This window comes from Corvus brachyrhynchos, unplaced genomic scaffold, assembly GCF_000691975.1.
Source record: "Corvus brachyrhynchos isolate BGI_N302 unplaced genomic scaffold, ASM69197v1 scaffold194, whole genome shotgun sequence".
Taxonomy (NCBI): Eukaryota; Metazoa; Chordata; class Aves; order Passeriformes; family Corvidae; genus Corvus; species Corvus brachyrhynchos.
Genome location: NW_008237890.1, coordinates 4,752,155 through 4,780,023, shown reverse-complemented (window position 1 = coordinate 4,780,023; position 27,869 = coordinate 4,752,155). Strand labels below are relative to the sequence as shown.

Below are 27,869 nucleotides of genomic sequence, written 5' to 3'. Positions count from 1 at the left end.
AAGTGGTGCAGGGCGCAGAGGCTAGCAATGTTCACCATAGCTCTGGCAGAGCTGCTCCAGGATTGCTGGCTGAGCCTTGGGAGTGCAATGTCACCATGAAATGAGCTGTGTGGCCAGGAAATAGGAGATAGCAGCCATGCCTCCTGTAGGTAGGTTTCTCTATAAAGCACTGCCCCATGCTGGTGAGGAGACAAGTTCTGGATGCAGCTGTGCAGTTCCTGTGAAGAAGGCACTGGTGGCCAGCTTTTTTCTTTAAAGGAAGTTGTGTGTTTATTAAGCTTGGTTAGTTTTTTATTAACACTGATTAAATGTAGAGATGAAAATTTTGCTTGTTTATTTGTGGCAAGAACAAGACACGACACACACGCAGAGTTAGAGCTCCTTGGCTCTATTTCCATCTGTTAGAAAGTGGGCACTTACCACAGCGACGACATACATGTTTGGTAAACACCTCACAACCAGCCACAACAGAGACGACAAAGCCTCAGGGAAACCTTTTTCCTGACTGATGAATGGTTTACCTTGGGGGTTTTCTTCTCATAGGAGACCCCAAAAGCCCTTTAAAGAAACTCTGATCCAGAATCAGCAGTGTTAGGTGGACACCCTTACACAGGCAGTGGCTTTTTGTACTGGGAGGGATACACATTGTAGGGCATGACCAGAAAGCATGGATTCTTTTTATCTGTGAAAAATTTGTGTAGCTCTATCATCTTTTTTCACAGATATCGTCATGATGGCTCTGAGACTCTCACTGATGATGTTTTCTTTGCAGCCACAGATGGCATCCATTTTGTAGAGTTCACTCTGCAGGTCAAGGTCAGTGTGTTGCATGTTTCTGAGAATAATTGTCTGTGTAGAAGCAAAGGTTCAAAGCTTGCATTACCTTGGAAACTGGAAGATAATGGATGTATTAGGCTTCTATTTCAACCCCTTCCATTTCAGGTCCATGTAGCAAATTTGAGAGGAATTTTGACTTTCACTTTGTACTTAAACGATGATTATCTCCTTTGGTTTACTTATGTCTTTTTATTTTTAATTCAGCTGGTTTCTTTTTGCTCATAGAGAAAGTTCAATGCACTCTGACACTGGCACCATTCTATTAGTTTGAGCTGCAATGCAATGTATTGAAACAACTGGCTTCCACTGAAATGAACAATAAGAAAATCTTAAATTATTTTTCTGATCAGGTGTTGCCTGTGAATGATGAGCTACCTGTTATGCAAACAGGCCTTGTTCCTGTGCTCCACTGTCTAGAGGGTGAAGAAGTGGTTCTCTCCTCTGAGTACATTTATGCCACAGATGCGGACAGCGATGACATGGAACTGATGTTCGTGTTGGCCCGCCAGCCCTACCACGGGGTAGTGAGGAAAGCTGGCGCTGCTGTGGATCGTTTCTCACAAGCTGATGTCATTGCTGGTTTAGTCACATACAAGCACACTAGTAAGTGAGCTAAGGACAGAATTCGACTGGAAGGTGGTCAGACAAGTATTAGTAAAAAAATCTCAACCTGAATCCATGCCTTTGCAGAAGTCCAGTAGGAATTTCTGACAAAGCACATGTTGTGACTAGGGAAATAAATAAACTGGCTTTAAAATAGAGAACTGATGATAGACAACTACCAAATGTTTTAATAAGTTCTCCAAATCCCTGCTTGAACTGAAAATTGTATTCAAACAAGTACGTGAAAGTATCAGAATCCTGGAGGGACTCTTTCACTGTTGCTGAAAAAATAACTTGGGCCTTTTTGACAAAATTATTATTAAGTTAGGCACAAACTAGAGTATTTTTATGTGTTCCATGAAAGTAAAAAACCCTTTGGTACTTCTTGCTTGCCTCTCCAGTCTAGGGGGATATCTACTTTTGGACAGTTCACAGTCTTTCCATACCACAAGATAAAGGAAGTTCTGATTTTCTTCATGAGAAACACAATGTTAAAAAGATGTTATTTTGTGGTTTTATTATTTTATTTTTTATTGTTAGTACCTTTTTTTTTTTTTTAAATTACTGGGAGAAATCAAGGGCTGCTTAACCCTCTTTCTAACCTAATTTTATCCTTTCATTGGGATTAAAGGGGTTCTCTTTCTACATCTCTGAATGATGGCTTTAGTCTTTTTCTTTCCCCAAAGGTTCTGGTTTTCTATTTAATTATTCTGTAATTTTGTGTTAGCGTGGAGAATAGATGTGATATTTTCAAACTTGGCACTGTCTAAAATGAACAGCTGGTATTTGAAAAAGAAGTACTTAATTGTGGCTACCTACAACAAACTTTTCTTCTGCATCCTAAAGATATCACAAACTGTATTTCAATGACAATATTTTGCAGTGGCAATGAAGTTTTACCTTCAAGGGTGTAGTGTTTCTGTTTTTCATTCCCAAATTTCTACAAATCTTGCAGCAGTGCAAGCCACAGGCTGCCAGAAGTGCTGACAGCTGGAATACTCTGAGTCACAGATATTTCTTGCAAGGGGTGGCCATTCCCACCCCTATATCAGCCCCCATTTTAAATGTGATTGCACACAAGCATAATATACTTTACAGTAATAAAGTACAGCCCTTGTTATAGTCCATTTTGTAAGGATAAGAGGCATATAGGAATACATGCGTTACTTACTGTATAAAAAATTGTCTTTTGGAAGACCATGGATATCACCATTTATCATAGAGGAACATACATATAAAATAAAGATTTTCCTACATTCCTTGAGAAGGAGTGCAGAAAAACCACTTTTTCTACACAATATACATTTTTTACATAGCTTAGTGCACAAAGAACAGAATCATGAGGACTATTAGCCATTTTATTACAATATAATGTAATATCATAACATTGCAATTATAACATTATCACTATTATAACAATACTAACACTCTTTTCTACACAGTCTTATTACAGCACAGAAGTGAGATGGTTAAAATTAATTATACAACAAACCACATCTCTAACCAATCAGCACCCCCAGCAGACCGAATTAAGAATTCCAGTAACTTTGCTGCTGCTTCTTTTTCTTCAGACTTGATACTGAAGGCTGTCCTTGCACGATAAAAATTAGTCTTCGGGAAGTTTTGGTAAAACACTTCTGAACTGCAATATTTTTTTCCAGGTGGGGAGATTGGCCTGACTCCTTCCATTGAGATCTTAACCTTAATTGTCTCTGATGGTGAGGCTGGCCTAGATGTGAAAGACTGCTGCTATGACGGACCTCCTCCTCCTCCAGTTTCACGTCATGATCCATTTCCCCTCTATGACCTTAACATCACTGTACTTCCAGTGGACAACCAGCCTCCATCAATTGCAACTGGTGAAAGCTTCCTCTCACTACAGCAGTGTAATGTGGGTTACACAGTACTGTAGCGGCTAAAGACCCAGAGTGGTTTTTTGGTTGCTTGATTTTTATCATTAGAAATATTTAGTTGAGATCAGCACAGAAAAGTTTTGGATCAGAATTTCCATCAATTTTATTTTCTTTTTCTAGTACAGTGCAAACACCCAATCCAGCTCCCAGTGCAAGTTTGAGCTTGTTGCTCTTCAGCTGCATGTTTAAAGCATGTGGTTATAGATGAGAGTGCTCAGATCTGCTCCTCACCATCTCTACATGCCCATTGCTGCATATGTAAGCTATGTCTAGGTAAAAGTGATCAGTATCTTGTCCCTGAACTGAACTTATGGCCCAACAGATGTCAGGTTTATACAGCTCAAAAGCATAAAGATAAATATAGATATTTATTTACCTTTGTGTGTAGAGCATAAAACAGAAATTTGGGCCTTACATGAAGGGAGAGAATCATTGCTACCTATATTACCTATATTTAATTCTTTTAGGAAATAAAGACAAAGGCTATACATTAATAGATGTGTAGCCACATTTTCTCAAGTACTCTTCAGGATCTAAAAAACTCAGTTAAAATGGAAATAGAGTTGATAATGTACATCTAGTCCAAGTACAGCCCATTGTGTGAAATTTCCATTGATTTCCTGGGCTTTCAATGTGGTCTGTGGTATACATATTAAAAGTATGTTTTCCACATGCTTGTGTCTTTCAATGTCATTTGTTTTTAAGTATCAGGTACATGTTCTGTATCTCAGGGAATATTTAAGCATATGTATAAGTAGTTTTGTAATTTGCAGGCACTCACCCAAGTAATGTTCTGGAAATGAAACATTGTCCCAGCAGGGAAATTAAACAGTGATGCATGAAAAATTGTTCATTATGAGCAGTTCTTAACAGCCCTTATGTAATTAATGCTCTGACAAACAGAGGTAACAACTGGTTTTGAGCAGTATATAAACCTTACCGAATAAATTACCAATAAAATAATTTCCTTATTCCCTTCTTCTCTACTTCTGTGATGGCAAAAGCAGAGATGTTGGTGAAAGCAGAGAAGAACACATGAAAACACGACCTCTCAGTAATTCAGTATTTATTGTATTTTCCCCTTTAGTTATTATTTCCATTCTTATTAACAAAAACAACAGTAAAATGAGCTTATGACCACTAACATTTAATGTATTTTTTGTGCACAGGTGCAAGCTTTGTGGTGGAGGAGGGCTCCTCAGCAGCCCTTACTACCAGCCATTTGTTTGCCACTGATGCTGACACCCCTGCAGATGACTTAGAGTTTGTGTTGGTTTCTCCTCCCCAGTTTGGTTACATTGAAAATATACTGCCTTCTCCTGGTTTTGAGAAGAGCAACATTGGAATAAGCATAGGTAAGTCTTAACAACTTAAGATAATCAAGCAGATGAAATACAGGGGGCTTGTGGAGGGCTCTTCAGTGGGCTCTGGTGGTGCAGATGCAGGTGTGGGCATTAATATGGGCTTATTGAGGAGCGCAGGTGCTGGCAAATGAAGAGCAGTGGGGCTTTGAGGGAGGAGTTCAAAGGGAGACAGAAGCCCTGCAAATGAGAAGAATTGGCACTTGAAGTAAACAAGGAAATCCTTGTTTTATGCATTCCAGCTGTGATCTATTAGAAGTCATGATATGAGACATTAATCTGCCTTCCTCTTCAGTCCCCCATGAAAGACTCCAGCATCCCTTCACCTACACATCTGTCAATTAAATGCAGTAGCCTGGGTTCCACATTAGTTTCCAAGGCAAAGTTACAAAGGTGATAGAGCTGGTGTTTGACTTAGACGGTGATTTCCCTTGCCCACTTTCAAACTACGTAAGGCAGTTTCACCATCAGAACAGACTGTGACATGCTCTGCAATGCTATCAGCTTTAGCAGCCTCTCCAGCTGGAAACCTGAAATCACTGAGTCTTTAAGTTCTCATTTTTCAGTCAAATAACAGCATAATTAGAAAAATATAATCATAGAATCATTTAGCTTGGGAAAAAATATTAAGTCCAGCCATTAACCTAGCACTACCAAGGAATCTTGGACCTCAGATATTTTCCTACCTGCTATTTGAGTTAGTTTTATGTAGGCTCAGTTTTGCAGACTGAACTGAAAAGTGTGAAGCTTCAGAATCCCACCAGAAGCAGAGTAATGCATTCATTTTCAGGAAAGGGATTGTGTCCTGCAGTAACATCTGCTGTTACAACAATCTGCAGTGTAACTCTTACAGTCAAAAAATGTCAGAGAACTTAAAAAATTCAAGTTATTTATTCTTTGAAAAAAGACATAGTTTCAATTTTTTTTAATGGTGCATAAGACTAGAAGGCATGAAAATATTGTGCTAACTAATTTCTCTTTAAAATCTGTAGGTTCATTTCAGCTGAAGCACCTGAAAGCCATGAATATAAACTATGTTCAAGCCAGGCACCTGAGAATGGAGCCAACAGCAGACAAGTTTGTACTTTATGTCACTGATGGGCTGCATCGCTCAGCAGAGACTCCATTTTTTGTACTAATCAGCCCAACCAATGATGAAGTTCCAGAATTCATAGCCAGGAATATTACTGTAAGGAAATAAGCAAAATGCCTGTTATAAAACTACTTTAACCAGAAACCACTCTCTAATATAGTAAGAACATTGTCCTGATAGTTGTTCCTCTGCATATTTCCTGTACTTTTTGTAGTTCAGCCTACTTCAGGAAACAGCCCAGTGAAATCCCATGTAAAACTGCAAGACAGAGCTTCAGTGGGATAGAAGTAGTGCATAGCTCTTGGAAATTTGCAGTTAAGTGAAAAGAAAGGCTCAAATCTTTAAACTAATAAGTCATCTAGAAAGCAGAGAGATCTTTAGGCTACTTCTGCATTCTCCAGAACTCTCACAATTTTTAATGGAGTATTTTTTATATTTCTGGCATAGCTTCTCCCCTCTCTTCAGAGTGTTTTTAATATAAATAACACTGTGAACACAGAGAGAGTGTAAACTTACTCTTAATGTAAAGTAAAAAGTGCATGTATAAATTTATATGCATTTGTATTTTCAGATAACTATGTATTTGAAGGCTTTCTCCTTTGTGCATTTCTGAGCACTGGATTTGGCATTGTCTTACTTAATGTATTTTCTATTAATTTGGGCAAATATGAACTCCTTATCACAACTCCTCTCTTCGTCACTGCAACCATTTACTTTCTCTATGTCTCTTAAACTGGTTGAAATCAGCTGGTTAAAAAGCTGCTGGGAAAAGGGTGGAGGAATCAAGAGATACACTTGTGCAACAGAAACACCTTACTCATGAAACCATGCTAGAATTCTATTATTTCTTCTTAGGTAAAAGAATTGGATGTTTTTTCTTTCACATTCAGGTTCAAGAAGGGGAGATGAAAGAGCTGGATCTGTCTGTTATCAATGCAGTTGATCTGGACGTGCCTCCAGACCCTCTGGTATTTGGGGTTGTGCAGGGGCCCTTGTATGGGTTCCTTATTAACGGTGCTCAAGGCAGTGATATTCTACATTATAAAGACTTAATTACCCGTGATCACCACAGCCATGGGTTGCTTGTTCATAACTTTTCCATGGAGCTACTGAAGAACGGTAGGTGCAGCATTCTTCTGACACTGGTCTTTCATTCCTTTAATGAGGCAAGTGGCACACTAAAGACATCTTCATCATTTATTTATTCACTTGCTTTATGTTTATTTTCAAGAAAATGTTGAGGAATGGAAGTTGTCCTATTTAATGCTGTTCTTGCCTACTGATTTTAGGAACTGTCAATAAAATCATCCTGAGAGACCTCTGTATCAAAAAGGGTAGTAATATGAGTAGGAAAATCATCAGCCCTGAAAAAAAAAAAGGGAGTAATGTAACATAATGTAATATCATCAAACAGATTTGTAAATGTTTTACAGCACCTAGAATAGGGAGACAAGACGACTGATTTAAAAGCACACTAACTGATCATGGGGTTAAGTATTTCTTCACATGATAACAGAATCCTAGAACATTTTGGGTTGCAAGGGACCTTTAGGGGTCAACTAGTCCACTTCCCCTGCCATGGGCAGGGACAACCACTGGACCAAGTTGCCCAAAGCCCCATTTGACCTGACCTTGAGCACTTCCAGGGTTCCACAACCACTCTGGAAAAATAGTTCCAGTGTCTCACCACTCTCACTGTAAAGCCTTTTTTCCTTATGTCCAACTAAACCTACTCCTGCCCCTTGTTATGTCACTACAGGCATTGGTAAAAAGTCTCTCTCTATCTTTACTGTAAACCTTCTTTGGACATTGTAAGGCTGCAATATACCTTCACATGTCTAGCAATAAAGGTACAAATTGGGATACTACAGCTTAGCATGATTAGTGAGCCTGCTTTAAAGCAGCAAATCTATTTCAAGTACATGTAATGAAAAAGTGTATTTTACATTGCCAAGATTATGGTGGATTCTTCCTGACTGTGGCTATTTAGTGAAACATGGAATCTATCAGTATAAAGAGGAACATGAATTCAATACTGTCAGTCCAATTTCAGTTCAGCCCTCAAAACCTGAGGAAAGATTTTTTATCTCTCTGCCTGTCTAATATGAACCTCCAGATGTATCAGGTGTCCACCCCAAGCTCTTCTGCTTTCCCAAGTCTTGGTTTTGACTCTCTTTTTTTGCTTTTTCCTTTTGTTATCCACAACAGTGAACAAACCACCATCAGCCCAGAACTTCTAGTTGTCCATGGTCATAGATACAAGGCCAGCTGTCCTTCCAAAGGCTTCTTTAAAGTTCCCTGAGGTTTATTTAAAGCACGGAAAAGTACTGTCTGACACTCTCACCCTCTCTATAGTCTCCATCAAAGTGATATGGAATCAGGAGAGGAGAAGAAATGTACCTTTTTCAGATTGACAGAGACCCCTTTTTTGGACTTAAGTCAGGCTGGTGACCTTGAGTCAATAGTATGTTAGAACAATGAACAGGAGCGGCTCACCAAACGCATCTTCTGATAGCTAAGGCAAATTTACTATGGTTACCCCATCATATGGCAGGGGGAGATGGAAGAAAGGTGATTGACTCAGAAAGAAATGATGTGAGGGATTTTGCAGGAGTCAGATGAAGTTGTTCTTTCCATTTCTCTCTCCCATTCTCCCTCTCTTTCTCTTATTTTTCTCCCCCTTCCTGCCTCACATAGGAATGAAGCTGATGTACATGCACGACAACTCTGAAAACCTCACTGACAGCTTTAAAATTCAGCTATCAGATGGAAAACATAAAGTCCTCAGAACCATTTCAGTAAAGGTCATTCCAGTTAATGATGAGAAACCAGTGCTGAGCAAGTAAGTCACATGTTCCTGTTTCTGAGGGTGGGACATGTTCAGACAAAATGATGGAAGAGTGAACAAAACATCAAATCATATAATCATACAGTCATTAAAGTTGGAAAAGGTCTTTATGATCACAAAGTTCAACCATCAACCTAGCATCCCATGATGTTCACCATTAAACCATGTCCTTGGTGCCTGATGCAAAGAGGAAGCCATAACTAGCAACAGACTAATGTCAGTAAAGATGTTTCTATATAGGTCTCTATCAGGCTGTTTAACAAAAAGTTTTTACATGCTTAGTGATGCTCTATATTAAGAGAACAGTGTAGAAATAAAAGTGTGTGGGGAGACATGCCTGTTGTGTCTTTCACAAGCTACTTGAAGGTATTTTCCAGGTGTTGCACCTCTGCTGAATGCTGACCACTATGGTACTGTTTTCCTCTTCTTTGAGACAAACACCTGCCTAAAACACCTCTCTGAAAGCAGCTCTGGATTTTGGCATGAGAGAATTCATAAGGTTGAAGCAGCGAAGAGCTTTCAGATTATAATTCTCTTCCTCTATATTCTAAAACTCTTTTTCTCAGCCATAATTCAGCTTCTGAAAAGATACACAATAACTTCCCTTACTCTTCAAAGCTAGGAGTCATAAATGAAATAGACATGATCAGAAATTTCCTGGCAGACCATTTAGATGGGCAGCTGGCTGCAAGAGAGCCAAACCTCCTCAACATTTTAAAAAGGAGCTCATCCCTTGGGATCTCCAACTGATGACTTGTCACAGAGCATCAGGACCTCCATACTTGTGACTGTTTTCCAGCGTCAGACAGGCAGATGGGAAGCTATGGTCCCAAAGGTTTTGGGAGTATAGATCTGAACCTCTAAAGTTTGCATTTCAGACCACAACCTGTTAACCAGACTGCCACTAAAGAGGGAATTTCTGATCCCTCTGGATATTTGGCCTACTTTCAGGTCAGACTTACTTTCCCATTGCAAAGAATTTTTAATGTTTTTTTTTTAACCAGGTAGAGCTTCCTGCAATAACGAATGTTAGTTTCTTAGTTAAAAGATGCTCAGTGACCACATAATGCTAATATGAGAGAATGTCAATTTTAGTTAGAATAAAGAGTATAATTTATGTATGCATATATCATGTACTGATATTTACTGATAATTGCCTATTTGTTCCTCACATGTTATAGCTTGATCTGCCTTTTTCCACCCTCTCTCTCTGAAAGAAGATGATGAAGTTCAAGAAGTCAAGTGTCTTTAGCTTTGCCCAGCTAGATCCAGAAACTTGCTATCTTGTCTGGCAATATCTTGTCTCACCACTTGCTCTTCTTGTGGTGAACAATAGCATAGAGTGAGACATCTGCTCCCAAAACAGCTATTTCTTTAAAAGAAGTCACTGCCGCTTGCCTGTTACTTTTCCACTGCAATGAGGTCTGCTGCCAGTATTTATGCAGTAGTGCTTTAAGAAAAGTTTCAGTTTGGCACTGAGGTGATGTAGCTGCCACATTCAGTCTCTCCATTTTCTCTGTAGGGTACAAACTTCCTTGTGCCAGTGCGGTGTTTTACAGGTGATTAATGGGCAGTACCTGTAAGCTTTTCTTTACCTTTTGATCCGGGGGCACTTTCCACCTCACGGATTTTCAGCTCTCGTCTCCATTAGTTACGGTCAACACACTGAAGAACCTGTGATGGGATGTTTTGGCTGGCAAACTGTGCCTCTTATTCACAGTGATTGCCAAAACCTCAATCTGTCACCTCTTGGATTGCATCCTGTAGCAGAGAGTGCCCTTGGGGAATGTAAGGCCTTCACGCATTCCCCTTGAGAGCTTCTTCCCAAAATGAGATGTGGGTGCTAGAAGGACCATAGAGAAGAAGCCAGTTAGATTTTGTTGTGTCTCTTTACAGATAAACGTGAGCCTTGAAGGCTAGTAATTTGAAAGACAGTCTTTTCCTAAGTGAGCAAACAGTTCATCAGAGCCAGTGTTGCTATGCTCTGTAGTTGGAGTAATAAAGCAGTCTATTTGTTTACATTGTCTTCTTCCTATAAATTGTATGAAGGTAAGCAGAATAGGGTCCAGGGGAATAAGAGAGATGTGTTAAATCACAGTTTGTTTTAGGTATCTTTGTTGTTTCTCACCATTGTGAGGAGAAGCTTGCCTGCACAGTTCATTCTTTTTTTCTTTTGAACTGAAATAGGCACCCTCCTTCTATTCTTTCTGCAGTTGTCATTTCTGTCAGCATTTCGTTAATCCATATTTCTGGTAGAGAAATTACATGTTGAAAAGGCTCCTTTTATTGCATCAATACATGACTTTTAATTTTTTCAGGAAGAACGATATAGAGGTGAACATAGGTGAAACTCAAATAATTTCTAGCACTATTCTGTCAGCAGAAGATAAAGATACCCCCAGAGGAAGAATTTACTACTTATTTGAAAGACTTCCAGAAAATGGTCAGCTTCAGCTCAAGGTTAGTCTTTGTACTTCAACAAAAAGTGGACATGCAAAGAATTCTCTCTTTTTAGGGCAAAATGAAGCTCATCTTCCTTTTCTCCCAAATGTCTGTCATATTTTGAAGTAGACAGCTTGGCCAGTTTGATTGTTGAAGGAGCATTTGAGTCAAAAATGATGCTGTCCCAGAGGCTTTGGCACTAAAACCCAGATCCTGAACAAGAGAAGATGGAAGGTAAAACACATGTCAGATCATCTGAGGTGAAAATTGAGAGAGATACTGTGATAATCATCCCAAAAAGGGGGGAAATCAAGCATCAAAGCTAGGAGGGAATGAGGGTGAAAGCCCTTGATTAAAAAAAAAGTACCTTTACTTCCGTGACTTCAGGGTTTAGAAATTACGGAAGGAGTTGCATGTGAAAGAGTAAGCAATACCTCATCAACTAGAAGAAAAGCATGGGGGGAAGGAAGGGAAACGGAAGATGATGGAAGGGCTATATCAAGAGGAATGGCAAAAAATAAGATTAGAAATGGAAGGAGAGATGATAATCTGTTGACCTAAAATAAGACAAAGGAACAAAGATAGAAAAAAATGCCTCTTTTAAATTGTGTGCATGTGTAATAGAAATAAAATTCTGTTTCTAAAACTTGTGAGCTTGGAAAGTATTTTGATGTTGGATCTCAGCATCAATCTGTGGATAAGATGAGACTTGTGAATTAAATCTGAGACAAGAGACAGCTGGTGACTGGAGTCTATCAGTTTAAACATGTAGGGTACCCATGTCTTAGCACTCTGTCCTGGATAACCTTTGCTCCAAATCTAGTGATGCTGTTACTGCAGCTAAATGTCAACTACATGGATCAGTCCAACTTAGGGTACTTGGCTATTTTCAGAAAAGCAAGAAATTTTATGGTATAATTATTACTTTTTTTTGTCAGCTGAGGATCTCTGGGGCTCTAAATTTCTGTGCTTCCCTGAAGTTATTCCTGATACTGTTTTAGCTATGACTTCAGATAGAGCCAAGAGAAGATTTGTGAAACTAAGAAATAGAAAACATAAGCTGGCTCAGGAACTATTTAATTTTCATCTTGGTGTCTGAATGACAAGTGTGCAGAAATTTATTTCTTAGAGTAAAAGTGGCTAAACTCCATATTAATCTATTTTATAAATGGTCATTGTATCTTCTCCAGCCTTATATCTGCTGGAAAAAAAACTCCAGTTATTTGCTGCTCTTCAAAACAAACTATGAGGAAAGAGCATATAGAAAGGAAGACAGGTAGCTGCCACTAACAGTCTATATAACTAAAAAGAAACATAATTAACTGGGAAGGATGCACAGGTGATTATAATTTCATGAAGGATGCTTTTATTCTTTCTAGGTAGGACAAGACTGGGTCGCTCTCCAAACTGGAATGAAGTGCTCTCAGGAAGAGGTGGATATGAACCTTGTGAGATATGTCCACACAGGAACTGTGGGGTCCAAGAAACAAGACAGCTTCACATTTTACCTCTGGGATGGGTACAACAGATCCCCAGCTGTGGACTTCTACATAAATATCAAGGACTTGGAAAAGGGTAAAGATCCACTAAACTTGATGTTTTACAGTGCCTGTTTCTGAAAAAAGATATTTGAGTACATGTCCTGATCCTTTCTTTAGCATTATATAGACCCCGGCAAGTCTCCCTGCAGATCCTGTAAGTTTAACTGCTTGGATTTCACTGTTGGCCAGGTCCTGAGATTTGAAAAGGCTCTGCTAAATGCAATGTATTGCACCTCGTCTCCCAGGACTCCCAGCTGCTTTTCAAACAGAGCTGAAAATATCTTTCTGAAACTAGCTTTATGTTTGAGTAAATCAGCACAGAAAAACAGCAAATATGTAAAAAGGTAGGCAGAAGACTGTTCAGAAACAGCTCTGTCTCCCAGGTTATTCTACAGTTTTAAGGTCTTTCTTTTCTTATAAAATCTGTTAGAAACCTAATGGTTAACCTGACACTGCTAAGATTGGAAGAAGCGTCAAAAGAAGCTATGGTCTCTTCATCCTTTGTGCAAACAGGATAATAGTTTTCAGTCTCCAATAGGATAAAGCCCCAAGTAACGTGGCTATGGCTGATCTCGTGGCTGACCCTGCTTTAAGCAGAATGTCAGACTAAAGATGTCCTGAAGCCTCTTCCATGCTGAATTTCTCTATAATCTTACAGTCTTATAGTTTTTCTGCTGGTGACGGCTTTCCTATAACTAAACAACGCAGAAGAGATCATCCAGTTCAATACGACTATTTTAGGTTTTTTGTCTATTTTGCAGGAGACATTGCTGTTTTTACAAAACTCCTTAGAGTGACAAAAGGAGGTCGCAGCTACATTACAACTGACGTCCTCCTTGCACTGGACGGTACTGACAAGCCAGAGGAGCTCCTTTACGTGATAACCTCCCCAGCCCAGTACGGGCAAATAGAGTATGTCAGCTATCCTGGCATCCCCATTACGAGCTTCAGTCAAATGGATGTAGCACGACAGATCGTCTGCTACGTTCACAAAGCCAAGGCAGTTGTTCATGAAGATACATTCAGGTAAGGCGTAGTACCCCACCCCCCAAACTCTTCCCCTTGAATTTTTGGGGTATTCAAAAAACCTGCGCTACATGACACAAAACATCCAAAAAACCCCAAAAGAAATTATTAAAAAGAGCTGGAGGTTCTGTGTGAATTCCCAAAATTTATATAGCACATCTATTTCTACTGCAATAAATATAGTTGGGAATGCTTTGATAATAAATGTATTTTCTCATTGATGCTGAAAACATAGCCAGAGACACATTTACTCAGTGATACTTCAACATTATTATAGCACCCAGGCATACAAAGCTGTTAAGATTTAAGTGAGAGAGGACTAAGAACATACTTGGTGGAATTTTCCTTTGATTTCTTGCTACAGCTGGATGTGGTAAAACTGATCAATTCAGGTATTAAATAATGGTTTTCTTATCTGTTACAGTTTACCATATTAATTTGATTATGGGTTTTTTTAATCCCTAAGTATTCTGGAATATAATGAAAACCAGTCCACTATTAATGCTGTCAAATATTACCATGTCCCACGGCCGTAGGGAGGAGGAGAGAAGATCCAGCAGGCAGGAATCGTGCAGCAAGATTGATTTATTTAACTATTTTACAAACTCTTTCATAGACTTTTTTCTTCATAGTCTAATTGGACAAAATCACCTTGGGGCGATTGGCTAAAATCCTAAAACATCCATTGTCAAATTATTTTTCTACTGTACTATAAACAATGTTCTACAAGGTCACAGGTGTTCCTGGTTTACAGAACTTCTGATAATCTCTTCATGAGAGAGAAAAGTATCCCACGGTTTAGAAGAAGCAGGAAAATTCCTTGCTAACAGCGTTTTTGTATCCACAGTCCACTTAATCTATTTTGACACTACCATAGCTCAGAAATTCATGCAGACACTTGAATTTTTGGTATAAAGCCATAGGTTTAGCTACAGGCCCAGTTCAGCAGCATAATGATAATTATTTTCACCTGTTACTGAAATTCTCCTCTTAGAACAGTTTATACTAGGTGAATTCCTAAAGTGAGTGTTCCCTTATTTTGTTCTTAAATGAAGCTCCCTTGGTTATAAAATAGAATGATGTAATGAATTATCATCAGACAAAGAACAGATATATTGCTCAAAGTTTTGCGGACAGTTTTGTAAAAAAGATCAAAATCAGGGAAGAAAAAAAGCTCAAAAATAAAGATAATATTTCTAAGGGAAGAATGCTTCCTTTTTACTAATACTGGCAATTTTCTCTGAAAACAGCTTTTGACAGAAGATGGACTTACTGTAAAATTCAAAATTAAGAGCTTATTGTTTTTCACTTGTGATTAAGAGAAATGAAGGCTTTAACTCCTAAGAGCTGCAATTCAGAAAAGACCCTTTTTCGCACTCCTAGAACAGATTCCTGATCTGAATGGCTTTTTCTGTGAGGCACGAGGAAGTTCAAGAATATGTGGCATCATCCAGTTTGAGAGTTTTTTTTACAGGCAATTCAAGCAAGTGGGGCATGGAGATATGAAAGAAATCTCCCTGTGATACTGGTTCAGATAGCATTGTTCAGAGTTAACCCAAAAGTAATTCTGGAACTTTCCTCAGATGAAATATTTTAAACTATCCCTTCCACTACATTCAATGTGATGGAAATTCTAGTTAGAAGATTTGTCTGATTCACTTTTACTCACTACAGAAAATGTGAACAAATACTCCCTGGTTTTGTATTTCTAAATAGTGAAACGCTTTCCCCAAAACTAGAATTAGGTTATAAAAGTAAGGTTGCAGTCATGCCAGACTTAGTTTCGGCAGCATGATATACTGGCTTGTGTCAGTAGGACTTCCATATCACAGCTACGAAAGCAGACCAAACAATTCTAGGGAAACTACAAATGTGGATAAACCCCATGTTTTCTGTTTAGGCCAGTGGCTAAGAACCAAACTAGAAAGTCAGCCTTATAAATGTAAGGTATGGTTCTTTAATAAATATTGAGATTTGATAAATATTTCAATCACAATAATTATGTTTCTTGGTGCTATCTTTTGGAAAATAATTTGGTTTTGTGTAGACATGTAAATATTCTGGCAGAATAGTATTATTATTTCAACAAGGAATTAATTATATGGGTAATTATGGGAGGAGGAGGAATTAACTGACCAGATTTTTACTTTCCACTAAAGTACTTCCTTCAGACATAAATTTACCTGTATTGTTTGGTGCTGTTGGCCTGGAAGAAAGATTTGGCAGTGCTTGTCTGGACAGACGACTGCAAGTGATTAGCAACCTGACATCAGACGCTGGCAGCAGGATGCTAAAAGAACATGCTAATGTCCTCCATTTTGACATGCTGGCTCGATTTTGTAATGAGTTGGCACTATTTATGATTCCATTTTTATCTTTTAAATGCCATGACAGATGGCAGGTCCTACAGCCAACTCCATTGCCATCAAACTGCAGAAAGCATGAAATGTTGGTAGTTGTGAAATCAAACCATGCAACATGTCCTCCAAACTTTGCCTGGGAATTGTACCCTAAATTTCATGAGAGTGAGAATACTGGCTGCTCTCCATTCCTGAGGAAATTAGAAAGCAGACATAAACCAGAAATAAACAACCAAAATCTCCCAAAGTGCAGAAGATGGACATCTTGGACACAGGCAGTTTCATCACCTGTGAAACTGAGCAGTGAATGAAATTCATTGTAAATTTCAGTCTGATGTAGACATGCAGAAGCTTTGTTCCTATCTGGTATTTTTGAGAAGGCTGGATGCACCTTCAGTTTCATGAACTGAATTATCTAAGTCTTTCACTTAAATATTGTTTGAGGCATCATCCAAATGTTTTTACAACAATCAAAAGAATGAGAGAAAATTCACTTCTGCTGCAATCCTTCAGGCATCTTGAGAGAAGGTTAAGGTCTTGACTGAAGGTGTTTTACCCTTCTTTCTCCTAACTATAGTATTTACCATCATTATTCTAGTTCTGTATTTGATTTCAGATAGCTTACAAATAGCACAACCTTTTTACCATTGGCACAATAGCATAAGGTCAGTGCAGACAGATGTCTCTAGGTTCCCAGCTGGGAATACCATCCTCAGTAAACATATTTCTAACTGCTACATAGTCCCAGGTCCGCCTATGCTCATTCCCATCTGTTTCATGGCATAGTGCCAGTTTACAAGTGATAAAGCTCTAATCATCCAATGCTGGTGAAGGCAATGAGGAGTTTTAGGTGGACAGTCTGTGTGACACAGTAAGCTGCTCTGTGACCTACTGAAAGTCACTCACATTTGAGTCACGCAACGATACACTAGGTGTTGACCCTCTAATTTTTAAAATACTTCTTCAAGGTCTGCAGTCAAGAGACCAAGAGGAAACAGATAATCTACTAAATGTCAGCCAGTCCCCATTTCACTTAAGTACGGTAGAAGAGTATTAGGTGGAAAGCAGCCAGCTAGGCTTGCCCTCATACTGTCTGAAACAACTGTCCCACTCTACTAGAGACAAATTTCTTTGCAGAGCAGACTCTGATCTGGCTCAGGCAGAACAAACCTGTGTGAAAACCACTTAACAAAATGTTTTTGCGTATGCTGTGCAGCATAATCACAGAAATTTATGTAGAAAGACAGGTAATTCATACACACTGTAAGTTGATGGGACACAAAGGACCATGAGATATTTTCAGAGCAATTTTTAGTTTTATATACCCTCAGAAGTTTTTGTTACAGGCATGAAAATGTTCCATGTAATTCTTTTCAGAAGAAAATACATAAATAATAATCTTGACAATGAAATCTAGGATGAATTTTAAAGGCAAAAAGGTTTTATCCTTATTTTCCTCAACTAAATTTAATAACATATTTCTGCAGACCATGCTGTCACTCGTATGGCAAAAGCCCATACCCAGCTGGTAGGCTTCTGTCATGGTTTAACTGCAGCCGGCAACTAAGCACCAGGCAGCTGCTCACTCCCTCCCCACCTGGTAGGATTGGGGAGAGAATTGGAAAGGTAAAAGTGAGGAAACTCATGGGTTGGTAGAGACAGTTTGATAGGTAAGTCAAAAGCTGCACACCCAAGCAAAGCAAAATGAAGAATTCATTCACTGCTTCCTGAGGGCAGGCAGGTGTTCAGCTATCCCCAAGAAAGCAGAGTTCCATCATGCACAACAGTGACTTGGGAAGACAAATGCCACCACTCCAGACATCTCCCCTTCCTCCTTCTTCTTCCCGCAGCTCTATACACTGAGTATGACACCAGATGGTCTGGGATATCCTTGGGGTCAGCTGGGGTCAGCTGTCCTGGCTGTGCCCCTTCCCAGCTCCTTATGCACTCCCAGCCCAATCACTGATGGGGCAGTGTGAGACGCAGAAGAAGCCTTGATGCTGTGTAAGCACTGCTCAGTAGTAACACAATCAAAACATCCTTATGTTATCAGCACTATTTACAGCACAAATCAAAACCACAGCCCCATACAAGTTACTATGAAGAAAATTGACTCTACCTCAGTCAACAAGAGCAGAGCTTCCAACAGATTTTCTCTACAGCCTTGGGTACCTTTCTCTTAGTTTTGAAAGAAAAACTATCTGTAGTGAATAATCAAATCTTTAGTGTATCTCAAGAAACATCACTACTTGAGAGAGAACTACAAGAAATGATGTTGCTATTGATAGAAATTCCCAGCACAGAAGAAGAACTGTGTAGGTATGACCCTTTGATAAATTAATGCTCTGGATATCTATGTTTTTAACGTTACCCTATACAATTTGTACAGCTCTGCCCAATATCAGTATTGCAGTGAAAGTTTACTTGACTTTTGTAAAGAAACATAAATCAGTTCCCCTGAATATGCAAAAATTTACAGATACACTTAGTCCCTAAACAAACCCATAAAGTGAGATAAGGATGAGTCTTCTTCCAGTTTGGTTTTTAAGATAGTTCTGGGGGCATTGGGTTAAAAAGATTTGTAACAGTGAACAGAAAGAAGCCCAAACCAAACCAGGCAGGTAATGCACTTCACATACCTCTTTCTGTAAGCTGTAGGTGCTACTTCCAGGTAACCAAGTGAAGACAAACTTTAAGGAGGTGTAAAATATGTATGCCAGAAGCTACAATAGGGCCCCCAGCCTGTCTGTCATTTTTGATCTGCTCCACCTGTACCTCAGCTAGAAAATTAGATCAGCTCTGTTATGACTGTTGATCCTCAAGGCCTTTCCTCTGGCATCTGCTCAGTCCCTGCAGGTGCATTGTAACCCTTGTCATATACCTGGCTGTCTGTTTTCATATTTTGAAGTTTTACATCCACTCCACTCAGCTCTTCTACTTTTGCAGTATCAACACAGGCAAGTCCTGTAGTAAAGGTCTGCATTATCATTTCATTTCAGTACATGGTGAATCAAGAACAGATGCTGAAGACTGCCTTGCCTCTCTTTGCCAGATTCATCATCAGCAATGGATTGAGGACGAAGCATGGGACATTCAAGATCTTCTTGGAGGCAGCTGACCAGGCTTTGCCCACACTATCTAGGAACACGGGGTTAAGATTAATGGAAGGAGCTACAGCACTTCTTACGCCTGATGTCCTGCAGCTTTCAGACCCAGATACTGCGAAAGAAAACCTTACCTTCCTCTTGGCTCAGCTCCCCCAGTACGGTCATCTCTATTTTCGTGGGGTTGTGCTACTGCAGTACAATTTCACACAGCAAGATGTGGACAACAGGGATGTTGCATACAAGCACCGAGGTGGGAATTCCCAGATTGACAGATTTACATTTGTTGCCACAGATAGGACTAATCAAGGCTTCATCGTGAATGGGAGGGTGCAGAGCGAGCCAGTGGCATTCACCATTCAGGCAAGTGTGACCACAGGCCTACTTAAGAGAGATAAACAGCATGATAAGGTAAAAAATGTAGCAGTTTTGACGACAGCTGGTACTTGCTGCAGTCTCTGATTGAACTGTGCAGCTAAAATGTTTGCTTTCTGTGTTCCATGAATAATTAACGTGGGGAATTAACTACTTGCCAAAATGCATAAATATAAGCAAGTAAATACTTACATACTTAATATTTACAGGCTTAAAATGTTACATAGGCATCTCAACTATAAAGTCAAGTCCAGCTCTGGGAGGGACAGAACTTCCTCCTGCTCTGCTTTCTCACTTGGTGCCTGACCCTGTGATGTGCACACATGGGGGTGTGAGGATGACTGTTCTTCATGTCACAGGAATCTTGAATTACAGCCACTTTGCTCCCCCAGCTGGACATCCTGTCTTCTCTCTGAGAGTCTCTGTAAGATGCCTGCTCTGATTCTTCTTTCTTTACTAGAATCTTTCTGTTTACTTCCTATTTCCCCTGCTTTCAAGTCCTTCATGCTTCATCATAGGCTCAGATATGTTTGCTGTGATTTTTGTATGTATCTATGCGACATGTTTCAGTATACAAAGTAGGCCTTGTTGCATTGCATGTCAAAATTCTGTGTTTGAAAACACTGATACTAATGAAGAGGCTATTAATGTTTCCTGATGACAAAGTTTCAAGTATTGTGATGAGTGAGGAATACTATTTCAGTAGAGGGTGAGATACGGGAACAGCAACAACCACTGTGGAATGCTAGAAGATTCATCTGAATTTGTGAAAGGTGGCATTGTTATTATACAACAGAGGTGACAAACCTTTGCTGGAGTTGTCTTTTGCTGTGAAGAAAATGACATCAAAAATGTCCCACTATGGGGAATGTGGGACATCAGGGCAGAGGTACATAGAATTTGTGTTACACTCCCCAGAGAGTACTGTACCCTGCTGCATATGGCAAGGGATGGGCAGTCTGGGCTGGAAACTTCTCATGTGAAGTACATCTTAACTGGAACTCAGGTGTCTGCAGCAGACTGTGAGCCAAAGTGGCTATTGCCACCCTGATCCGGCTACCGTGCTTTTAGAAAAAGCAGGACAGAGAATACCCTGATGCTGTAAAATGAATGTCTAACTTTGATTTAGGTGGATCATTTGGACAAAATGGCACCAAAAATTATTCATCTCCATTGCTTTTCTGATGTGGAACTGCTGAAGAATGGAAATTATGGGATCTATATTACTGCCAGGTACCTGAGGGCATCTGACCCCAATACAGAAGATGACAAAATAATTTTTAAGATTTTGCGAGGTCCTCATTATGGATACCTGGAAAATATAACAACAGGTGATTTGTTCTATAATCTCTTTATACTGGGGCATACCAGGCCAGATTCCAAACCGTATCCTGTTAATGTTTGCTTGATAGAATCGACATTTCTTAGCAAACTTTGGGCAAAGTTTGACTGTAGTAACAAAACTTTTACAATGAAACCTGAGTCTTATGTTTGTTATGAATCCTCAGAGTTTGAGATAGTTTTTAATAGCAGCTGTTGAGAAACTTTTTTATTTGTATCAAGAAAAAAAAAATTAATATTGAACTTGGCCTTTTGATAAACAGGTTGCACATGAAGAAATTGGCGGGGGCTTATAATGAGCAGATGTTGCTGTTTAGCTATAAACCCACATTTCTCTAAGTTCAGGTTCTCAGCAAAAAGGAAAGCTGAAAAGAGTCTATATGAGCTACACGGTTCTTACTAACAGGCTTTTTGTTCACCTGCATATTACTCATCTTTCCTAGGTGGATTCATTCAGGAAGGATTTAGCCAAAAGGATCTAAACAGCAAAATCATACTTTATGTCATCAACCAATCACGAGAAGCAAATTCTGACAGTTTGGAGTTTCAAGTGACAGATGCCAGCGGAAACTCTGCGGTGGCCCAAAGGTAGCTCCCCTCCTCGGTGATATGCGCTGTGCTGCACTGTGCTCGCCACCCTTGGGGCAAATGAACTGGTGCTGGGCTTGAAGCCACGCAGACACGGACATAGCTACAACTCAGCCTGCTATTGCTTTTGCTAGAGTAGAGGTTTCTTCCCCTCAAGAAGGTGAATTACAAGGGGTTAGCTCCAGGTTAGACTGGATCACAGTTCTCAAAGGCCTTCAGGGCCTTACTGAGACACAATGGATTTAGCAGCAGTTGGGCATTTGGAGATCTGAGATGCTGGGTGTGGAGGGATGGGACTACTGTTTCATGAACATGGTCCTGCAGCTGCAGGTCACTCTTGCCCTTAGCTGATGGCAGTGCATTTTTCGCACGCTTGAGATTACAATGGAGGGGACGCTCTCAAATGACAAAGCTGTGAGAGCCATACTTCTGCAAAAGAGTACTGAAAGAAGGTGGAGAGCACACAGCATCTTCTTTGTCATCCTCTGCATGTATTAGGCATACTATCCAAATTTCCTTGTGACATACGATAAGCCTCATGTAGAAAACTTAGAATATCATCTGAACCATGCTTTGATGATGAAAGCCAGAAGTGCAAGTAGCTCTTCAGCAGAGGCAGTGTTTCTCTTTATTTCTGAAAATAGGGCAAAAATGTTCAACCAACTTATTTAATCAGAAGTAATTGAGAAAAAAAATAACCAGTATGCTTTTCCTGGGCTAAACTGGCTACTCACAAACCAGGACTCATCGTGAAGAAAGAGGAGCAGAGAGCCGGCCCCAGGGGCAGAGCACTTCCCCACACACTGGAGAGAGGACAGGGATTGAGCTGAGCTGAGCTGAGATGGAGGCACTGTTTAGGCAGTTATGTGCTGTGCCAAAAGATGTCTCCATACACAAACACATCCGAGCATGGGCAGTCTGAGCACTGCCCAGCTGCTCTGTGCTGGCTCACAGATGAACTGATATTAAAACCACCATTATATGATGCCACTTCTCAAGGGAAAGTGTGATGTCTTGTAAATGAATAGCAATGCATAGCACAGTTTAGGAAAAGAGCAAAGAAATAGCACTTTTTGCAGAAAATAGGTGTACTGTGAAGTTATCCGCTAGCAGACCAAAGGAGAATTTTAATGAAAAAATATATTTTAATATTGGATTTAAAACTTGTGAGATATTTTTTTCAGTGTAAACTATTTACCACCAAATGATCACTGGTTCAAAGTACATGATTTATTGTTGATGTCCCAGCTTTTATTCGAATGCGGCTGGACTACATTTGGCACATCCATCTTCTCTGGCAAAAATAAAGCAATTCAGCTCCTAAATGGATTTCCCACAAAATTAGCATCAGAGGATAAAGGAGGACAGGAGGAAGCTTTCACTGGTGGTAGAGCTAGTCAACTGTGAAAGGCCCAGAAGTTTGTTTTAGTAAAGTTCAAATTGTAAATAGCTCAGCTTATTTTCATTCTTTGCACTCTCTTTCATTCCTCTCTGACTCTCACTAATTTTTATCACAGCTTTTAAAAAGTCAGGATCTTTATTGACTACTTTGTGCAGCACACAGTCTTCCAAGGTTCAGACACTCCCTCCCCACTGCCCACAAACAGCTCTAAAATTCAGTGTATAAGGCACCTGGAATCAGACAGGGGAAAGGTTGAAGAGCAAAGTATGCAGAATACTAAAGCAAGGGGAGGAGAGAAGGCCCTTGCACACAGGCAAGAGAAGTCCTAGAGCATAATCTGTACCCTATAGGAGGAGAGTTAGAGGATAGATGAAGACACATGAGCAGGAAGAAGGATATTGCTGAGAAAAGACTGAGGAGTGAGAGCATAATAAGACTCCAAGGTTAAAGGGAACCAGGACAAACAGTGATAACTTGTCTCGGCCTATCGTTGTTATGGACAAACTGCTGCTCTCAAGGTTACTGTAGAACCCCTCTGGCTGTGAAACAAGGTTCAGCTGTGGTTTAGAGTAGATCAGGGCTGGTCTGGAAGATTTACGTGCCTCTTCCTAATCAGTTGAATCATACAAGTGTGTTGATTTGGAGACAAAGACTCAGTATGTGTATTGGCTAAATCAGTAGTTGGGAGAGAAGGCTCCTCACACAGCCTCTGAGCAGCAAGAGCTGGGGGTGGCTGGTAAGGTGGCTCTGCTTTACACTCACATTCCTTCCTCTCCCACAGGCTGGAGCTACGGTGGTCTCGGATTGAAATGCTACAGACTGAATATGAGGTGTGTGAAAACATGGGACTGGTGTCCCTGAAAATCACCAGGGCAGGACACTCGGTGGAGCCTGCCTTTATAACCGTGAAGGTAAAGCCAAAAGCCAACATCCTAACTTAATAATAAGAAGTGCAGCCTGTTGTTTTACTCCCCAGATGTAAAGATAATTCAGTAATCATCAAAGAGGCCATCTGATTCAATCCATACTTGCTGGGACATTGCCCTTGCTACTACAGATGGCTGAAGCATTTCTGACAAAATTTCCTGAGTTTTAAGTAGAAATGCTGATTAACCAAACCTGGATTGTTTTGGAGCAGTGTTTCAGTTTTGATGAAAAAACAGAGCTGGCAGTTTCCTCTGTCACTGTGCTCAGAAGCTTGGTTTCCAGGATTTGCTACTTTAAAATCCAGGCTTTGGGCAATGTGGTGGTGCCTTGGGAGTTTTGTTTTGCCTTCTCAGGCTGGAGGACCCTAGGAGCTATAGGGACTTCAACTACACAGCCAAGGCAGCCTTCTCCATTTCTCCCCTTACTGCCCACAGTCTATAGGGGGTTTTCCTAGACTGTGGAAAACCCCCTATATCTTCAATGACTCCCTCTGTCTTATGTCAAAAAGACTAGACTGAAAGCTGCAGGGTATAACTTTGTAAAACAGGTTTTGTGCAACTTGCCTTCACAAATTTTATCTTTCCTCATAAAATAGAAATTCCAGTATTTTAAAAGCTCCCCTTGCCAGAGAAGTACAATTTTTTTCCCTCACCGTTTCTCAGGACTATAATTAGGAACATAATTTTGGTTTTTCTTCTACAGAAGTTAGTGGGAATTTTGCCAATGATTCCATCCATTTGCTAATGATTCCATCGGGGCCATCCTGCCCAATCCTTCACAGAACTTGGTGATTCTACTCTAGTACTAACTTGAATAAACAGACCATTGATTCCACCATCAAGAGCACAATGTGGAAACTGGTGTCCTCTGGTGTCTCCTATGAAAATTCAGGGAATTGCTGGAATCCTTGTATTCACATATGTTCATACCTAGCCTAATGAGTCTTTGGGGATGACAGATGGCTCTGTGCACAAACACTTCTTCCAAGATATCAAAAAGGGCCAAATAGGAAAACGTGGCCAGGTTGTTGCTGCTCTTCTGAAATGAGAGGATGTGCTTGTCCAGGAGCCAGGTGTGCAGGGTCCCCAGGCATGGTGAACAGCAGTGTTAACTGGTGGTGTCAAATAGCAATCTGAGAGGGAATGTGAAAAATTATAAGACAAGCAAATTTTTTTTGATTATGCATTTTTTTAAAGCCATGAACAAGGACAGAATGACAGTTGCACATAACAAGGTTTATTCTCCAGGTCTTTATCTTTTTTTCCAGCCTGAGTATATGTATGGGTTGGCATGTCTATTTGAGATGTGTACAGTACCTTCAGCATGCAGCAGAAAGCAGTGGTTTGGTGAAATGGGTCACAGCATGGCATTTACTGTTTGATTTCTTCTCAGGTCAATGAAATATCTGCTAGGCTGGGGAAGGACTTCACAGTGACTCCCTCCAAGCTTGTTCAGTTTGATCCAGGTATGAAACAGTACACTGAACAACTCTAAAATTTATTCACTGATTTTGAAAGAGTAAACTTGCTTTGGAGAGTGCAATCCGTTACATATCTGTAGCTAGAGAATCTGAATAGTATTTCAGACTTGGGCTCATTTTCTGGAAGTACTGTGGGCTTCCTTAGTGAGTTGGTATCCTTATTAATTAGCATGATATTGCCTACTGTCTTCTGCATTTGTTAAAATACCAAAAAGTGCTGAAATGATGTCTCCTCCCAGTAACTAGTCTGGATAGGACTCACCCTGAGCTGAGCTGTAAGATGCTTTAAAGACTTCAGTCATTATAGGTAAAGCCCAGGACACAGGTCAAATTTACACAAAACTGAGTACAACTTAGGTTATTTGAGGTGTCCAGGACCCTTTTTCATTCACATACAAGCCTGAAGTTACCCAGTAAAGACAAGAAACCAAGAAAAAACAACTGTAAGATTTGCCTAAAAAGTTGCACTTCAATCTAACACAGTTTTTGATCTATTTGAAGTTATTTTAAATAACAGTTCCGTCTCTATAGTTAAGCTTTTCAGATAAAAACCCTATGATACATTTTCTCTTGAAAATCACAGCAGAAGTCCTAAATATATGTATTGCAGTGCAATTTTGCACATCCACAGCAGCTTTTTGTTACAGTGTATGCACTTCAACTGCAGCATCATTGCCCAGGAACAAATTCAAACTTAATGTTGTTTGGAAGAACAGCAGGAGTCCAGTCAGTCAGTAGGAGCACAATAGCATACACAATTTACTCCATTCTAGCTGCAGACATGTTAATTAATCTATTTCTTGGACACCCTGATTGATTGAAATAGCACTTAAAGAGTAATTAAAATGTTTATTTCTGTTAGGAGTGTCAACCAAGATGTGGAATATAGCAATTACCTATGATGGATTAGAGGAAGACGATGAAGTCTTTGAAGTAGTTCTGAACTCCCCTGTGAATGCTGTTCTTGGCACACGGACAAAAGCTGTAGTGAAAATTTTGGACTCAAAAGGAGGTATTCTCTTTTGATCTTCATGATTAAGAAGATGGGACAATCTTGGCTGAGTAGCTACCTATTTTCAACCACAAGTTCTTCCTAACACTCACCGTTAGATCAAACTGCTTAATTTCTTTTTAGAGAAAACAGGCTTGACAGTTGCAGACCTTTTATTCTCTCACACAGTCATATGCATCCTCTTAGGAAACACAGCATGGAGAAAGCAATGAGTACAAAATGAGAAAAGCACCAGGAAAGAAACCACTTTTCATAACAACATGAGTTCAGTTCTCATTTATTAAAGTGGGAAAAATTTATTTTAGATCCATTAGAATTTTTCCGTTTATTATTTAGCAGTTGTTACACACCCTCTAAAAGAGATTTACTTTCCTCTCAAAAAAGAAACTTAACAAATTAATCCATCTCTTAGCAATATATTTTCCAATGCTTAAAAACCACAGCCCACAGCTTCACAGCAAACAGCAATGATCATTACGCAGTTTAGGCTTTTAAGACTGCATTATTATTGTGCTTTTCAGTGATTGAATGTGGCGTGCCTAAAATTGGACCAAAAAGGAGGAAACTGTAGAAACAGAAAGATAGGAAAACTGTAGAAAAACAGAAATAACTAGCAAAGCAGCTGCATCCTCTGACAGCTGAAGAGTGTTTTTCCTTCTGGTGTTTAGTGAAACAATATTTTAAATATCCATGTTGCAATGAATTAGGCTTCGTGTTACAGAAAGTCCCTTTAAAAATTCAGATTTGTTTTCTCCTGAACATTCCTAGGGTAAATCAGTACTTAATTGACACAATGAGTTCACTGAAACAACAGTGTCCTGGATTTCCAAGAAGAAACTTCTTTGGGCATGATGGAAATATCACCAATGGTAGTTAAAGATACCTGTATATCCATGACCAAAAACCCCAGCACTTCAAACCCCAATATAAGCATGAAAACAGGTACTTTCAGCAGATGCTTTGTTGAAATTCTGACCTGTGGGTGGACAGATGCATCACATATAAAATCATACTTACATAGGTAGTAGTTGCAGCTATAGTCATAGATAACCCCAGAAACAAGGGTGACTGAACAAACAGCAAATCAACTACTTCAAGTGAAAGAATCATCCAACTTTTAAGGACAAGCTGTTTATGTCCCCATGTCAATGTGACCACTTATCTGCTCATGCAGTTAGAACTGACCATCTGCCATTTTTTATGGTTTCAGGCCAATGCAGCCATTCCCGTTCTTCTGGCCAAAGCAAGCATGACTTCTGGGGAAGACACACGCTGTTTCCAGTTTCCTCGGGCTCCTCATCACCTTCCAGGCCTGGCAGTGTTTCCTTGGAAGGGATCCCACTGCCTCCTTCCAAAGGGATGACAGAGCATGGAGGGGACCTGTGGCAGGAGCACAGCTTGGCAAATCAGTCAAGGACCAGGCTGAGAGTAACTGGAAATGGCAGAATAGTAAGACACTTCTGTAGTTCAGTGATGGACTGATTTGTGAATTAATTGTGATGTGGTATCTTCATTTAATTGTCATATTTTTGTAGCAATCGTATCTGACCACACAATAACTATAAACTACATGAGTTTGCTCTGAGTGAGACCTGAAGGCTATTTAAAAATCTGTA

The 27,869-nt window shown here is 39.8% G+C and overlaps 1 protein-coding gene across 1 annotated transcript in view; it reads left to right on the top strand.

The window, feature by feature from the left end:
* Positions 1–27,869, top strand: part of FREM1 (FRAS1 related extracellular matrix 1) — a 66,597-nt gene that overhangs the window by 24,191 nt on the left and 14,537 nt on the right. The window contains 17 exon segments of the mRNA XM_017732885.1: positions 637–816; positions 1,188–1,440; positions 3,102–3,299; positions 4,523–4,708; positions 5,707–5,903; positions 6,698–6,926; positions 8,505–8,649; positions 10,974–11,115; positions 12,477–12,672; positions 13,400–13,664; positions 19,077–19,491; positions 20,633–20,834; positions 21,288–21,432; positions 23,616–23,745; positions 25,154–25,226; positions 26,104–26,253; positions 27,464–27,702. Coding sequence (XP_017588374.1) covers positions 637–816; positions 1,188–1,440; positions 3,102–3,299; positions 4,523–4,708; positions 5,707–5,903; positions 6,698–6,926; positions 8,505–8,649; positions 10,974–11,115; positions 12,477–12,672; positions 13,400–13,664; positions 19,077–19,491; positions 20,633–20,834; positions 21,288–21,432; positions 23,616–23,745; positions 25,154–25,226; positions 26,104–26,253; positions 27,464–27,702 — 3,345 coding nt within the window.